The sequence below is a fragment of the Colius striatus genome, chromosome 23, assembly GCF_028858725.1.
Source record: "Colius striatus isolate bColStr4 chromosome 23, bColStr4.1.hap1, whole genome shotgun sequence".
NCBI classification, from domain to species: Eukaryota; Metazoa; Chordata; class Aves; order Coliiformes; family Coliidae; genus Colius; species Colius striatus.
Window position 1 is genome coordinate 5,541,731 of NC_084781.1, and position 17,042 is coordinate 5,558,772.

A 17,042-nucleotide genomic window follows, 5' to 3' on the forward strand; every position below is an offset into this window, starting at 1 on the left:
AAAGTTATTAAACCAGATTATTTTAATGATGCTAACTTTTCTTGGTGTGGATTCTGGGTTTAATTTCTCCTAGTGGCTAGCGCTTGGATGTAAGTAACCTTAGTGTAAGGTTGCAAGGTTCTCCTTTGATCTGCCTGAGGATAAACTGAGGAAAGCCTCGTATAAATCATCAGGTTATTCCTACTGGTTTTTATTTACTGACTTGTGATAGTCAAAGACTGCCTACTTGACTTTTAATCTTTCTTGTCTCTTCCAGTCTAAACTGAAGTTTATTTTCCTTTGTGTGTTTTTTTCAGTTATATTTTCCGGTTGAGTTGTACACGACTCGGTCAGTGGGCCATTGGCTATGTCACTGCAGACGGGAACATTCTTCAGACAATCCCTCACAACAAGCCTCTTTTTCAAGCACTGATTGATGGCTTCAGGGAAGGCTTGTAAGTAACTTTATCAGAATTAAGCTTTTTGCCTTTTTTTGCCTGCAAGTTTGTTGTATAAATCTTAATCTTGTGGTGAGGTCTTGAAGTCAGTTTTCGTCACACATTAACTACTTCACAGGAGAAGCAGTGTTGCAGAGGTCAGGCAATCACTGATGACATGGCTGAATGCCTTTTGGATGTCTCTCAGCTCTTCTTATTTATTCAGACCTTGATTCAGCAAAACAATTGGATCGTGTGAATAGTCCCATTGTTGTCAGTGGAATAATTCATGTGCTTAACTGTTTTGGCACCCAAGAATACTCAGATGGCTGTCTTTTGCCCTGGAGAGCTGTACTGTCCTTTGCAATAGCAGACCTGAGTGTGTGTCAGTGTTTCCTTTGTCATAGATTCACTTCCAGTTAGGACCTTCATTTGAGCCACCACAACTGAGATCAAGGCCTCAGTTTTCTTACTCAGGCTGTGACAATTTCACTAAAGGATGATTTAAGATGAGTACTCAGGGACCATAACATCTATATCAAAATAAAACAAGGAAAACGAGCTTCTTTTAATTCCTAAGAATGGCATGTTTGGGTTTTGTCCAATAGTAAAATTCTGTCAAAACTGCTTTAGAGTTCAGAATACCTTGAATTCCCAGCCCTTGCCTCTCATTCTTATTCTTTCTTTACTCCACCATTCCCACAAGAAACTGTGTGTGTATGTATGCACATGTGTATATGCACACAGAAAGAGAAAGATCTCTTTTTTTCCCCAACTGCTTACAGTTATTTATTTCCCGATGGCCGGAATCAGAATCCTGACTTGACTGGCTTGTGTGAGCCCACACCTCAGGACCACATTAAAGTTACACAGGTGAGCAAAATACTCTGTTCCATCAGAACTTGCTTGCTTCCAAATTTCTAGCCTCCTTAGCTGTCTATACAATTCTGTCATACTAAGTATCCCCAAGAGTTGTTTGTAAGGCTGATATGTTGTATTTTGCAGGAGTTACAGGAATCTTTGGAGTGGTAGGGGTGGGCAGAGAGATTCCAGAGATTAGGTCATGCTTTATGCAGGGCTACTGGTTTTTTTTTTGAGTGTTCTGCCAAATTTGATCCCATCCAGCTCATCTTGAGTCCTGCTCTCTAGGCTGTTCTTTGGAAACTTAAATGCAATTCTGAGAACTTGAGATACACTTTTTTGCAGAGCTAGACAGATGTATCTAGCACATAAAACTATAGGTAAGTCTTTGCAGGCTTCTGTTTTCCTTTGCACTGTGTTCTGGTGTTTGGAATTCTGTTTCTTTCCTGCAAATCTTGTGTTGGGTTTCTTGTAGCTGTGACTAACCACACTTGATCTTTGCCATCAACCATATCTGTCTGTCTTTCCCCAAGGAACAATATGAATTGTATTGCGAGATGGGCTCCACGTTTCAGCTGTGTAAAATATGTGCTGAAAACGACAAGGATGTGAAGATCGAACCATGTGGCCATCTGATGTGCACATCCTGTCTCACTGCGTGGCAGGTGAGGCATCGCCCCTTGTTAAATCTCTGAGTGAAGCTCGTTGCTCTTTTACAGGAGTGATATTTTCTCTTCTCAAAACTGTTCAGTTTCCTTCAGGTGTGGAGATAAGAAAGCATGACTGAGAACACAAGCTCATAGGTCAGTAATATCACAGACAGAAGCTGGTTAGTTGCCTGATCTCTTAATCTAGGAATGGGCAAGAAGTACAAGGATTTGCTAAAAGGTTACTTTTGTACTTGAGAGAGAAAATACTTTGTGGCAGTTTGTCTTCCTGTTGTCCTCTCAGTTGAAAGGTACCTGCCAAAAAGCAGGTTTAAACTTCCTGGTATATTAACTCTGTGTTTAATTTCTGCACTGTAGGATCATAGAGTTGGAAAAGACCTTTAAGATCACTGAGTCCAACCACTAACCTCACACTGCCAAGCCCATCACTAAACTGAACCATATCCCTCAGCACCTCATTTCTGGGTCTTTTAAGTATCTCCAGGGATGGTGACTCCTCCACCTCACTGGGCAGCCTCTGCCAATGCTTAACAACCCTCTCAGTTAAAAAGTTTGTCCTCATCTCCAATCCAAACCTCCCCTGGTGCAACTTGAAGCCGTTTCCTCTTGTCCTATCCCTTGTTATTTGGCAGAAAAGACCAACCCCCACCTCACTTCAGCTTTCTGTCAGGGAACTGTAGAGAGTTATCATGTCTCCCCTCAGCCTCCAGACCCTTCCCCAGCTCCTCATGGACTGCCTGACCTTCTTCCAAAGGTCGTAAATTCTCTTTCCTCCTGCTGGAAAAGTGGCTGCTGTAATGGGTCTCTCCTCTTCCCTGAAGGAATCAGAAGGCCAGGGCTGTCCTTTTTGCCGCTGTGAAATCAAAGGCACGGAGCCAATTGTAGTAGACCCCTTTGACCCCCGAGGAGGAGGAGGGCTACGGCAAGGAGCAGAAGGAACTCCCTCGCCCAGCTACGATGACGATGACGACGACAGAGCTGATGATTCCCTGTTCATGATGAAAGAACTCGCTGGTACCAAAGTAAGGTCACCAGGCTGCGTGCTCGTAGATGTGACAATATGCACAAAGCCTGCATGGTCTCCACCAGTTTTCTGCAGCCTTAGCCACTTCTGCATGTGAGGGTTGTCAGACTTTACAGCAGGAAAGATTGTACTCAGGATGGAAAATGGGCGTTTAGGTTCAGTCGTGTCAGGTCAGTTCATACTCAGTTCTATTCAGTCATGGTGATCCCACTTTGAAACGTGTGGTCTTTCATGTCTTTCAAAGAATCCTTAAAAGGGTGACGAGGCTGGCTTGACCTGTTGGAACATAAGGTCTGGTTTTATACCAGTTATCTGCATGCTTAGCAATGCTGCTTTTGATTTATTAGCTATAGTTCACCCACGTCAGCAAAAATTCTTCCATTTTCCTCAGTGATGAATACAACCAACCAGATGGAGGTTTTCCAAGGTCCTGATGACTAACTGGGTAGAGGGCAGGCTGTTTTGCTGAGGAAGTCAGTTTGACTCATCTTTTTATATGGTGTCTGATAAGTTCGTATAATAAAGGTGTGATAACTGACTCTGCTGTTTGTGCTCCTTCCTTCCAGGAGATGTGTACAAGACAGGCAATCTTCATGGTTCCCTGCATGGGTTTTTTCTAAAAGCTTCTTGCTGCTCTTGCACATCTGCACTTAGTGTTGTTTTACTGCTTAGGGAAGTGAGTTTGAATTCAGCTAATTTTGAATAGTTAAATTCACTAAAACAAGCTGCATTTCCTGGTCAGAAAGAAACCTCTACGCTGGTTTACCTGTGGTCGTACTTCTCTTTAGCTTCCACCCCATGAAGCAGTGTAGTAAACAGTAAACAGTATTCCTGGAGGTAGTTTTCGTCTACTCAGCTTGGGGAAGCAATTTCCTCAGCGTGACATCCTGTCATGGTTGGCAGTAGGCTAGTAGTCTGTGTTGACACGAGTGAGTTTGAACTTGTGTAAAGCTTTTCAAAGTTAGGGAACACTGGTCAAGCTTGTGAAATCACATGCATGAGGTAAAAAACCGGGCACCGTTCCCATTTCTTAGGTGGAAAAACAGCTTTCCACGGGCAAAAATGGTGAGTGGAGGTTTTGGTGCACGCTAGTGACTGCTGCAACAGTCATGACGCTGTAGCCAAGGTAGCTTGCTCAGTGGTGCCTGCAGTGGCAAACAGGTTTTGCAGCCAATTGTGCCCTCTTGTGTCGAGAATAAGAGAGGTTTGCTGCGGGGCCCAGCGGGCAGATTTGCTATGCCGGCTGTGGTGCCCTTGTCTGCCAGAGCTAAGCCCAAGGCTTGCTGTAGGCTAAACGCTGTTGAGCTGAGGAATTGCCTCCATTGGTTGGTGTATGTCGTTAATACAGTAATTTGTTACCAGCAGTGACGGTGAAGCTGGTACAGGTCACAGCATGAGAGCCTCTAGAAAACAGGAGTTCTGGTGTATTTTGTCTTTTGCTGATTGTCCCATTCTTTCCTTTTGCAGGTCGAGCGTCCTCCTTCTCCCTTCTCAGTAGCTCCACAGGCCACCCTTCCTCCAGTGCCACCTCGACTGGATCTTCTGCAGCAGAGAGTGTCCAATCCACCTGGGGCTTCCAGTCCTGGAACCACTTCAAAGGTCAAACAGTCAGTTTTCTTCAAGAACACTACTCTGGGGTGTTTAGTGCCTATCTGTAGCTGCACACAGTTACTGTGTTACCTCTTCAGACCTGTAGAGGAGGCGTCCCGGAGAGTTGAGTTGTGGAGATGTGGACAGTTGTCTCCACATCCTTTGAGATAGTTTCTTGTAAAAAGAGCTAAAACAAAACCCAAACCTCACCCTCTGCCACCCTCCTCCCTCTTTATTTTGTGCTGTGGCCAGACTACCTTTGTTAAGCAGTATTTTCCATTCTTCTGCCTCCTAGGCTGCACCTGGCACTCTTCACAAGGACAAACCTCTGCCGATCCCACCCACGCTCAGAGACCTGCCGCCGCCGCCACCGCCAGACCGGCCGCATTCTGTGGGGAGCGACGGTCGGCCTCAGAGGCGGCCCCTGCCCTGCACTCCAGGAGACTGTCCTTCCAGGGACAAGGCACCCCTGCCGCCCTCCAGCCGGCAGGCAGAGCTGTGGCCCTCCAGGCCCATGCCCAAAGCCCCATCTGTAGCTCTCAGCACTGGCGACCCTTGGGCTGGGAGAGAACTGTCGAACAGACACTCCCTTCCCTTTTCCCTGCCCTCTCAGATGGACTCCAGGGCCGACAGCCATCGACTTGGGAGCACGCTCAGCCTGGACAATCCAGGGGTGAGTAGGCCTGTTGGAGGTGAAGGTAATCAGTGAGGAATTGTCTTCCAAGGTGCTGCCTTCTTACAGTTGGCATCTGAATAGGGCGATCTTGTGCCAAGGGAGAGATGGAAAGGTATTAGCAAGTACCCAGCAAAGATGATAATGAGAGGACTTGTTAGGGAGGTGTTTTTGTGCAAGGAGCAGGCTGAAATCTCAGTTTGAGCAGTCACGAGACACAATTTCACAATCACCTTTCAGTTTTGAGAAGCTGAGAATGTTTTATATTGGGAGCTGATATGCTGAAAAAGTGTAAGCTGCTCTTCTCAGTTTTCAGTCCTGTAAAAACTACACGTGGAAGCTATGACGAGATTAACTCAGTGAAATCTGAGTTAAATTTGAATCTGTCACTATTGCCAATGTTGTGATGTGTAACTTAGTACAACATATTGTTCTCTAAAAGAAATCCCAGTCAGTTCTGCCTCTTTGATTCAGTTCCTCTAATCTTTCCTTTTAAAATCTCCAGCTTTCTGTAATTGAGAACAACAACATTTTTAGCCAGGTGGTCTAAGAAAATGAAACTTCCGTGGTTCTGTCTCCATGTTTGCTTGTCCATATCCTTTTCCTCTTGTCCCCCATTTTGGCCTGTTTCAGTTGAATTTGCCAAGGCCATTGATGTCTCAAAAGATAGGAAGTTCCTGCAGTTTTTGAGTAAACAGGAAGTTTGCTACAGGAGAAAAACCTTGTTTGTGCATTCGCTGAGGAAAAACTGTCACAGAACTACCGGATTTCTAAGGTGTCAATAAATGCTTTGCAATAAATGAAGACACTTCATTTGCCCAATGATGTACTGAGTGACTGGCTGACAGCTTTGCAGCTACACTGGTGTATATGTGGTGTATATGTGTATATGTGGTGTTTCTGATTCCTGGTTTGGATGTGTTTTTTTTCCTTTCAGAGCTTGAACAGTGGTCCACCAACAACCTCAGAGTGCGAACACCCCAAAATTAAACCCTCCTCGTCTGCCAATGCGATCTACTCCTTAGCTGCCAGGTGTGTGGCTTCTAGTAAAAGCACTCTCTCATAACCTACAGTGGTAATTGTAGGGCTCTCTCCGTGCTGGTACCAGGGACAGGATTTGACACAATTCTGTCAGCCTCCGTGACTCTGACAGATTCAAAATACACGTGAGAAAGCAGATAAAAGGAGCATTCCAGAGCCCTGTGGAGAGTGGTGGCAGTTACCCTTAGCAGTGTCAGTAGGAATCAGCTCTTTTATGCCATTAGCTCTTTTCTGAATCCACTTCTGAGCTGATCTTTATGTGAAGCGGGTGATGTATAATGTGTGTGATATCATCAGATTGATTCTGTGTGATGACCCTTGCAGCTGGGCCGCTGAGAATCCCCCAAGCCAGGCTGTTTCTTTAGACAGTCTTGCTGTGAGATGACCGCTTCTTACTTCCTCTGTGGAATTTGAGGGTAACTTGGATATGAATTAGATTTGGCATAAATGTTTTTTCTGATGTTTAGATCTTGCTTCTTCTGCCTGCAGACCACTGCCTGTACCAAAACTGCCTCCTGGGGAACAGTCAGAGAGTGATGAAGACACTGAATACATGTCACCGTCCTCGCTGCCTGTGGTGCCTCCAGGTCCTGCTGTACAAAAACCAGAGATCAAAACACCTTTGGAAATGATTCAGAGTTTACGGTGAGATTCTGCTGGTGTGCATCGTGCTTCCTCCTCACAGCTCTGGGAAAGCACATTTGTTTACTAGGGTGGAGATTTTGCTTGCAGGATTTGCTGAATTCCCCCAGTGATATTCACCAGATGTAGCCTCACGTAGCAAAGTGTCACTTAAATGTGACTGCTGCTCTCTTGCAGAATCCTCACACAGTCTGGCAGGAGTCAGATAACCACTCCTCCCTCTTTCTGCCAGTGACCTTTTGAGAGCAGCAGCAGCAACTGAAACTCAAAATTCTATTAAAAGCTTGTGTCCTGGTGGTTTCCATTAAACTCTTTCAAGGTGAAATGCTGTATTGCAATGGACGTTGCTGGAACCACTATTCTTGCACAGAAGTGTGACCCTCTCACTTTGAAGCAGCGATCTCAGTCACAGACCAGGTGGTGGTGGTGGTGGTTGGCCACTGTCAGCTGTCTGAAGGGACATGTGCTCTCTCCCTCAGAGTGTTGGACTGCGACCAGCAGACGGATGGCTGTATGTATGAAGCAATGTACAACATTCACTCCCAAGCAGCATCCTCTGTCTTTGAGACCATCAGCACTTCTGGTGAGTGCGTGGGCATGCTAGAAAAACTACTGAGAACCTGGGGTGCAGTGAACTGGTCCTGGTCCCTGTTGGATCAGCATTTTAGGCTGAGTTAAATGTTACTTGCTTTCTCTGTTAAAACAGTGAGGACATGTGTGGAAACACCAGGGTGTGTGTAGTGCAGGCTGTGTGAGGGGGGTCGTTGGGAAGCCTGCTTGGAATGCACTGTGAAAATACTCAGCAGTTGTTAAAAAATGTCCTGGTTTGAAGATTTTTTTTGTTTTGTGTTCTGGGCAGCTCTTGACAGCCCAGATCTATCACAAGTATTTTTAATGTAATGCTACCTTCTGGAAAGAGCTTCCATTGAATGTGGGGTTTTGGCAGCAAAACCTTGGTTCTGTGTCCTGCCAGTGTTTGTGGACTATAGGGAAACGGAGTCTGCCTTGAGAGATGGAGGCTCTGTTCAGTCCCAGAGCTCAGAATGTGTCTCTTATTCTAGATGAAGGGGATGTGGCAGCAGCCACTGCCAGCAACGGCCCTGAAGAGTCAGAGAATGAAGAAGACGGCTACGATATCCCCAAGCCGCCCCTGCCGGTTGCCATTGCTCGTCGCACACTGTCTGATATCTCCAACGCCACCTCTGCCTTCAGCCGAATGTCTCTGGAAAATGACCCTGTAACAGGTTAGAGCACTCTCCTACTTCTCACTCCCTACTGACCTGGCATGCGTGTCTGAAACTTCTGTCACTTGCTCCAGGTTGTGTATGTAAGCTGCACAATGCAGTTTACAAGGTAGAATGACACTAGTTCTTAGGTGATCAGTTTGCCTTGGTACATTCACTGTGGAATGTACTGCCTTGCTCACTGACCTGGCAAATCACATTTAAGTCACAGCTGGGAAAACCTTTCCACAGCTTAAGCCACTGTTTCCTGCAGGGCTTGGTGTACCTTTATACCCAGGCCTGCAAGAGAAATTCAGAAGGTCCCTGCATCCTGGGGCTCCAAGTGAAGGTGTCAGAGCTAGCCTGGTGCAGCCTGCTGAGCTCAGTGTCACTGTTGTCACCAGCAGATGGCCCACTGTTTGGTGCTGTCAGTGCCTGAGAGCAGGAACCTAGAGGCTCAGCAAGGCCAGCTGTTTGTCCCCCATCTTATCCTTCTGACTGCAAGGCATAAAAAAACTAAAGCTTCATCTCTCCAAGAGCCTTTCTGGATAATGCTTGACTTGTTCCCTACAACTACCCAGCAGCTCTAAAGAAAGCTCTGAAACTCTCCCTGTTGGGCAAAGCTTTCAGCATGTCTGAACACCCTGACAGTTTGCCAGAGGAGTGAGTGTCTTGTTCTTTCTGGAGGTAAATGGGAGGCAGAGCCTCCAGTACCCAGGACCACTTGCCCCAGTGAGTCTTCTGTTCACCTGCTTCACCACTTCCCCTGTTCTGAGCTTGCCCTTCTACACAGAGAATTTACTAGTGCAGGGAGTTCAGCATCTGGACAGATACCTTGGAGTTTACTGTCTGGTTCCACAAGGAAATGGGATGTTTGGTAACATTGCATATTCTCCGTGTCATTTGTTCCCAGCAGGTCTCTACTACTTATTCTGAGGCTGATATCTGAGCTCTGCTCACATGCACGTATACATCCCTAGTCAGCTTTTTCTGTTCATGTGGCCTTACCTTAATAAATGAGCCTGCTGTGGCCTCTTAACTAAAAGAGTCTCCATGGGTGTTTTTGCCTGTGAGAGGACAGGCTGCCTGGAAAAAGCCGCGTGGCTTGCTGTGGCATGTTTCTCAAGTGCCATTTATCAGTCTAGCGGCGTTCCCACTTGGTTCCAAGCAAGAATCACATGCCCTTTCGGAAGTGACACAATTGTTTCCCCTTCCAGGTTTTTCAGATGGCTCCCAAGTTCCAGAAAGGCCGCCGAAGCCGCTGCCACGGAGAATAAACTCTGAGCGGAAAGCAGGGAACTGCCAGGCAGGTGGGGCCAGCAGTGGGCCCAGCACATCCCTGCAGCTCTCCAGCGAGATCGAGAACCTCATGAGCCAAGGCTACTCATATCAGGACATTCAGAAAGCACTGGTCATTGCACATAACAATATTGAAATGGCCAAGAATATTCTGCGGGAGTTTGTGTCCATCTCCTCCCCTGCGCACGTGGCCACATAGCACATTGCCTCCACACCTTCGGCTTGTGTGGACCAACTGCCTGGGCAGCCGTGGCTCAGCTACGCACCAAAGGGGACGGGGTTCCTTTAGAGACTTCGTGCTGAGGTCAGTCCTGCCTCTCGAGAGAATCGGTTGTGTCAGGTTTTTTTGTGGTTCCAGATTTCAAACCAGTGGGATGAAATGGAGCAGAATGGTGTTTTATACAGTGTATGTCTTGGAGTCCTTTTACCCCTACCTCTTGTTTGAGAGAACAGATTTATTCCCAGGGCGTCGGTAGAGAAAGGTCTCACGACAAGGGATCCCCGAGCTGATGCCCTGGAGGCTGGGGGGAGAGTGCTTTGTGCTGTGAATTCTAAGTGAGTGCTCTGAGAAACAAAGTCTCGAGGTCAGTGTGGTGTGTCCTGTGGTTCATGGTACTAGATTTGGATCCGTTTGCTGCTGTGTGTCTGGCTCAGGCTTTTTAGAGCAACTTGGAGGTCACTTTCTGCTGGGAATAAATAGGAAACCTTGGAAGAATCTTTGGATTGCTTCCTGTTTGCCATGGTGTTTCCCTCTTTCCTGTAATAGCATTGGTTAAGTTTCAAGTCCTCCCTTTTTGCCCAGAGGCAGTGGGACTAGCTTCTGTCAGGAGTTTAGAGCTCCACGGTGCTGGGAGCTGGATTTCTCTCCTCCATGTCCTCCGTGGGCAGCACTGGCAGCGCCGGACTCCAGGCAGCCAGACAGACAAACTGAAAGTTTGGCGTGTTTTTGAGGGGTGGGGGAGAGGGGGAAGAATTTGAGCTGGAGCAAAGAACTGGCTGCTGCTTCTCCTTTTATAGCCTTGAGCATTTTTATGCTTCAATGCTCGGACTCGGCTGTGGCCCTACCGGGATCGAGCAGCCGTTGCTGAACACTCCCCTGTGCTCTTTCTCTGGGAAGGTTACACCTGGTAAATATGGTGTTTTATTTATCTCAATTGCATGGTGGCTGTTGCAGTCTAGTGGCCTTCGCACACATTCCATCCTCTCCTTGGGAGAGCTTTCCTAAGAGCCAGCTGTCTTTGTGCCAGGCTGTTTTGTGGAATCAGTAGATGCAGCTGATATAGTTGTTGGTATCTTACTTGCTTTGCAGTAAAAGAGACGCAGCAGTTCTCTGCATGACTATCAAAACAAAATTGACTTGCATACTCAGCTACTTAAACTCTGTGGATGCGTTCTGCTGGGCGAGAAGTTTATGGTTCCTTGCGAGAGGATTTCAGTCGAGCAGGAGGACGCAGGTCCTGGCCTGACAGATGGACAAGTGCTCTGTGTACAGTTGGAGGCTGTTAGCCCTTGGCTAGCACTGCTTGCACCTCTGGGCAGTGGCAGTCACTAAGAAAAGGGTTGGCATTAGCTGCCAAATAGTTCTTGTTGGAGTGGTTATGGCGGATGCAGTTTAGCCTTTTAAAGAATCTAAATAGCTGGGCCCAGATCTGAAAGAAGCAGAGAGGACTTAACAAGCAATGGGAACTAAGCATGAAAGGTTTGTTTTGTGTAGGATGTAGGTCTCTCTCTAGAGCTACAGCTTTTATACTACAGTTGATGCAGTGGGATCCAGGCAGTTGAGAAGCATGAACTGTCTCTCTTTACTCCTCTCCTTTCTGTAGTAAAGCAAATGTTTTCTGAAGCCATAAGGGGAGCTCCTGCAACACTTACAGACTGTCACCACTGTTGCTTTTTTGAGGCCAGGGCTGTAACTTGCAAATGCAGCATGCTGATGAGCTTGATGTCAGTGGACACAGTGTTCTGCAGGAGACAGAGCAGGGGCTGGCCTCGGGGAAGGTGCTGTGTTGCAGACAAGGTGACATCAGTGCACTGAGGGAAGAAGAGCTGTTCTTTTTCCTCTTTAGGTGTGTGCACCAGCCAATGCTCCCGTCTACCAGTCCTGCTGGTTCTGTGTGAGGTGCTCTGCCAGTTATGTCTGGCAGCTTCAGTCATTGTGGTTGGGCAGCTTCTTGAGAGCAAACCCAGTGCTGCTGCTTCCGAGGCAGCTCTACTTGTTCTCCCAGTAGATCTGAGCTCATGAGCCTGAGCAGCTATTTCCTGGCTTTATCTTGGGAAAAAAAGGTGGCCACCCTTTTCTGAGGGAGCTCTGTGGTCTTAGTTGCCTGCTTTTTGTTTTCTCCCCATTGCTGCTGCTTGCTCTGGGTTTTTATGTGTCTGACTTGCCCTGTAAACTCGGTGCAAGTGTGTTCCAACGTGGCGTGTGACTCTTGCCACTGCCAAGTCCAGAGAGCTAGAAGGCCTTAACGCTTGTCTCGCACGACCTGTGTGATCAGAGTAGTGATGCCCTGTTGTGTACCAGCCTTTCATTACAGGCTTATTGTAATGTTAATTGAATCATGCCTAGCAGAGCTGTTGCAGGTCTGTCTTTGGGGGTTATGTGCCAAGAGATGTCCCTATGGGTATTGTTCCAGGTGTTAGAGATTAGAGAGCGATTGTTGTGGCATGTATCACTAATTTTTCTGCATGTGTCCTTTTCTGTGCACTGTTTGTGTCAAACCAATTTAAGAAACGTTAAGTCTTGGCTTTTCTTCCTTAGCCACGTAGGCATTTACTAGTACCACTGAGGCGTGGTGGAGTCCTGACCGTGTCTTACGGCTCTGCTCTGTGAAGTCCACCCAGACACTCAGCAGTGTACTTTTCTTGTTGTTCTTTCACAAGAGTAAGCCTGAAATTGATTTATCTTTTTTTTTTCCCTTCACCACCTTGATCTTTATTCTGAAGTTAACTATATGACGCTACTTTAACAAGGAAAAAAACAAACCCCAGATGTCTAGTGCCTTTCTTAAGGGAGTGCTGAATCGCTAGGCTGTAGCTGAGTATCCACCCCTTGGGGGAAAATGAGGAGCTGTAAAGATGTCTTTGAGCATGAAAATGGTAAGAAAGATGGGCAATTGTCACTTCAACACTGCTGCTGTGGTTTGTAGCATTTCAACCCCGGAGCTTCCCTGCTTTACCTGTTACTAACAGCGACTTGTCTGGAGTGATGCTGTACTAAGCTTGGTGTGAAGACAGTAAAACGGTAGGACAAAGATTGGCCTTGTTTATAACAAAATATGAGTTCTGCTCATAAAAAATACTGGTGTTTCTTAACCCACCACCCCCCCTGCTCCCCACCATCAAGCCTGGCCACAAAGCCAGCAGAGCCCACGTGTACAGGAGGAGCGGGGCGCCCAGCACGTGAGAGCAGCGTGTATCCGCACAGAGAGCTGCGGGCAGCAGGCGAGAGACATCTGCTCCGGCTGGCTTGGAGCGTGCCCTGCCCTCTGGGCTGAGGGGAACGGATCTAGAGCAGATCCTGAACCTTTCCCATGGATGAGGGGGAACAGGTGCAGAATGGATCCAGAAAGTTCCCCACGGCTGAAGGTAAGGCCAAAGCTGGGCTGTGGCAGCGCGTGTCCTGCCACCGCCCATGTCTGTCTGTCTCTGCAGGGACAGCAGTTTGGGGCACAGGGAGTCTCTGCCAGCCCCCCTGCTTTGCCTCAGCAGAGCTTCAGCGCGTGCCCTTGGCTGAGCCTTTACCCTGGGGGAGCTAGATGGGCTCGGGCTACGGCACCTTGCTTCCTGCGCTAGACTGATCCCATTACTGTAGCTAAGCCCAAGGCAGGGTCAGTACTGTAAACGGTTTTGTTTTCAGTTGAGCAAGAAAAAATGCAACTCCCAGAGCACTTTCTTATGGGTGCCACTTCTTTAAAAATTAGTGAGGACTAAGGACACTTGTTTTTAAAGATCCTACTAGAAAACCTTTTCTGAAATTCCCAGTGGGCAAGAGCAGTTGCTCTTCCTGCCGAATGACAACCACCAATTTGTATGATGTCAGTGTTAAAGATGTGGAGATTTTCACAAGATATTTTTTAAAAGTATAATAGTGTCATTAATATAAAAATATAATAGCAGTATTTAATCCTTTCAGATCTGTAAAGAATAAAGGAAAACAGAAGGTAAATATTCTTACAGAGAGTAGCTGAGCTTTAAGGTTCACTTGGTTTAAAGTCCTCATTTTGTTTGCAGATGCATTGTTAATGTTTAGAGGTTATACTAATGTTATTTATTAATTGTTTTCATTCTCGTATGCTGCCCACTAAGAGCTTCTTTGTTTGGGATTTCATTCACCTGTGTCAGTAAAAACAAAACAAAACAAAGTTTTATTTTTCAATAAAATTTCCTTTGTTGTAGCACATGGTCTGTGTCGTGCTGGTTCTGTGAGTCCTGCAGAAAGAAGATCCTGCTCCAGGCAGGCCCCGTGTTCAAAGTGCCCAGGGGGCTTGTTACATTCCTGCAGCTCTCGCAGGCTGCGACTGACTGTGCAGCTGCTGCACCACAAGGATAGGTGTCCCACCTTGTCTGTTGCAAAGAGCCACATGAATCTCTCCCTCCTCGGTCAGCACTTCTGCAGAGCTGGAAGGAAAGCAAGGCAACAGCAAAAATCCTGATGGCACACTCAGAAATGTTACAGTGCCAGAGAAAGGCCTGAAACGCACCCAGCGACGTGCATCAAGCAGCCAGTTACCACAGGGCTGGGTTACTCACCTACGGAAGAAGTGTGCAAGCAGCTCTCTGTTCCTCACTACCCCAGCCTTCCTCCCACAGTGAGGGAAGTTGAAATAAATGCCATCAAATTCTGGCTTTTCTGGTACAAAGTAGTCCTTCAGCTTGGCGCAGTCCACAGAAAACATAACTTCAGCTCCTTCAAAAGTAAACGGAAAACAAGACTCTGACACTTATCACGACAGAAAATGCACAGAAAGGAGCAGCTCAAGTCCTCTGGCCCGGCTGGAGCAGCCGAGAGCAGCGGCTGACAGGCGCCGTCCCACTGCTGTGCGCCAGAGGAGCAGACAGCCCAGGCTGCCTCTGCTCTCCCGCAGACCTCTGCTAACCGGCTGCTTGCTGCAGCGCTGCTTCGGTCTGATGAGGTTCTGATTTAACCTCTCGGACGCTCCAGTTGCTCGTGGCAAAAGTGATCTTCCGAGGAGCTCGGCGTGGTGAAGGGCTACACAGTGACGGGCCGGCTCCTCGAAGCAGCCGAGGCGTGCGGCTCGAGTGCCGTCCCTCGGCCGTTACCAGAAGCGCGGCTGAAGCCAAGGGCCGAGTCCCGGCCTCCCGCGTCGTTTGGCCCGAGGGCTCCCGCTGCCGCCGTCCCTTGCCCGCGGCCGGCTCGGCCCCGCCGGCGCCCACCCACCTCTCTCCCGCAGCCGACGGATGTTCTCCGCGGCTCGCTCCCGGCCGGACACCTCCTCCTCCCTCTCGTAGCAAGTGGCCACAACGTGTGTCCCCGCGGCTCCGCACAGGGAGGCTGCAAAGGACAAGTTGCCCTCTCCGAGCACCGGCCCCATGATGTTTCCAGCAGACACCACAGCGGCCACGGCCTGTGGGTGGTGTCGGGCCCCAAGTGCCTCCCTGGGTATATTGTGGATATAGCAAATCTCAGTTGAGATGATCACAGGGAACTTCAGCTGTCATGCACACAGGGCATTGTCCTTTCCATCCCCAGCTATGAATGCACCAGAGGTAAGCCTCTCGTGAGCAGCTTCCCCTTCTGCAGCCTGGCTCCTGGTCTTTGCTGCTGCTTCTGAAAAATGCAGGACGGCAGTAAGTCAGCGCTGTGTTCTCTGACGATTGGCCTGAAACAGTTCCACTGCAGGAGTAAAGCTGAGGAATGCTTTTGATTAAACTCATTCTTACTCCTTGTAACTGTGGCTTCAGTCCAGCCCTGATGTTCAGATGGTGAATCAAAAGTCATCACCAAAGCAGACTAATTGGAAAGTAGGAGAGCAACTGCAGATACTTTGGCTTTCCCATAAGATTTAGGATGTTAAGGTCTTTAACCTATATTTAGCCATGTGAAATGTGAGGGGTTTTTCCAGTGTGCTCACTGCTTTTAAACATACTCTTCAGTTTACAACAAAGAGGTGCATGCACAGAACTGAAGCACACTCTGTTGGATCTGCAGTGTAGCTAAAGAGCAGCTTCTAAATGATATTCATGCTTAGAGATGACAAAATTGTTTTCTGTTGTTCCCTCATTGTTGAGTTGTGCTCCTGTGCCACCACAAAACAGGTATTTCGAGTCATTCAGGGAGTGGTATTTGCATTTCAAGTCTTCTTGTCTAGCTAACCTCATCAAATTTACACCCAGTGAGTTCATCCAAAACTCCTATTTCTTGCTCCTGAGTTTGAGCCTAACAAAACCCTGCTCAGAGTTACACTTTCTGTATATGTTCTTACTATTTTGCTACAAGGATACCCTTCAAGCAAAAAGACCCATCACCAGTTAAAGGCAAATGTAACATAATGTAAAAACTATTCTTCCAGCTTTCTAAGGTCTATCATTTGTAACCTGTGTGTATCTCTGACCTTTGTTTTGTCGCGCTGTGCCTTGCCAGTCAAGCCCACCTAATACCTTAACTGGAAGACCTCATTAGAACCAGCTAATGGGAAACTCTAGACCTTGGCAGTTAGGGGGCATTTGGGGTGTTTTACAGTGACTCCACATCCCTGAGTGCTTATTTTAGTTGTCTCAATTAAAGCCATGGAAGAACAATGTCCTCTCAGCTCATTCGAGGTTTAAATGGATCCTTTCTAAAACAGCTTTTGTCTTGGCAAGTCTAAGGAACATAGAAAATAGGTCAGGTCATAACTGAGTCTGATGATGTGTGAAACAGGTCTGTGGTATTCTGTCCTTTTTGGAGATGAATTTTAGAAATTGAGTTATGGTAATGCAGACTTTATGCTCATGTCCCTCTGAAGAGAGATGCGAAACAGACCATGACAGCTGAGAAGAACTTAGTGCTGTTTTGTGTCAGGCAACAGTTACCATAAATCAGATGCATGCTGTAGACCTCAGATGCTGTTCATTGTTTGAAGGACACTGACTGCATAGTTTCAGAGTGATGTGATTTGCAGCATGGGAGCAGGATGGTTTTCTCCTCTTGGGATGTATCTGTGTTTATTGCAGCTAGGCAGTTTTCATCTGCTCTGAATTGGTTGCAGCACTTGGATGCTTCTCTTTAACATCAGCCATTATAGAGATTTAAGATACAGTTGTCTTCCTTTCAGTTGTTATCTAATGGGTTTCAATTGTTGTGCAGTTGTTTTACCAACCTAATCTCCACTGGAGAAGCTTTTCTGTTGCTTCTGAAACGCTCTGGCAAGGAGTGAAAATAGCAAAGTGTTTCTAAACACCAAGACAAGCTCCCCTGGACACACCTCCCAGTCAAGCTGTAAGCAAGAATGATGCCACCTATATTTTGTTGCACAGCAACCTTACACAAGTTTCTTGACCCAACACTTCCCTTGTCCTCAGTGTTCAAAAGAAACAAACAAACGAACAAAAAAACCCCCAAACTGCTTATTCATGTTTTATTTGTTAGTAAACTTACTCAGCATA

At 47.2% G+C, this 17,042-nt stretch overlaps 1 protein-coding gene across 1 annotated transcript in view; it reads left to right on the plus strand.

Moving 5' to 3' along the window:
* Positions 1-13,834, plus strand: part of CBL (Cbl proto-oncogene) — a 32,122-nt gene extending 18,288 nt beyond the window's left edge. The window contains exons 6-16 of the mRNA XM_062013987.1: positions 297-434; positions 1,202-1,289; positions 1,811-1,942; positions 2,767-2,967; positions 4,437-4,568; positions 4,855-5,232; positions 6,170-6,264; positions 6,763-6,918; positions 7,395-7,498; positions 7,977-8,159; positions 9,356-13,834. Of these exons, the coding sequence (XP_061869971.1) occupies positions 297-434; positions 1,202-1,289; positions 1,811-1,942; positions 2,767-2,967; positions 4,437-4,568; positions 4,855-5,232; positions 6,170-6,264; positions 6,763-6,918; positions 7,395-7,498; positions 7,977-8,159; positions 9,356-9,636 (1,888 nt within the window). The 3' untranslated portion in view covers positions 9,637-13,834. The remainder of the gene's footprint in view (positions 1-296; positions 435-1,201; positions 1,290-1,810; positions 1,943-2,766; positions 2,968-4,436; positions 4,569-4,854; positions 5,233-6,169; positions 6,265-6,762; positions 6,919-7,394; positions 7,499-7,976; positions 8,160-9,355) is intronic.
* Positions 13,835-17,042: the final 3,208 nt, after the last annotated feature.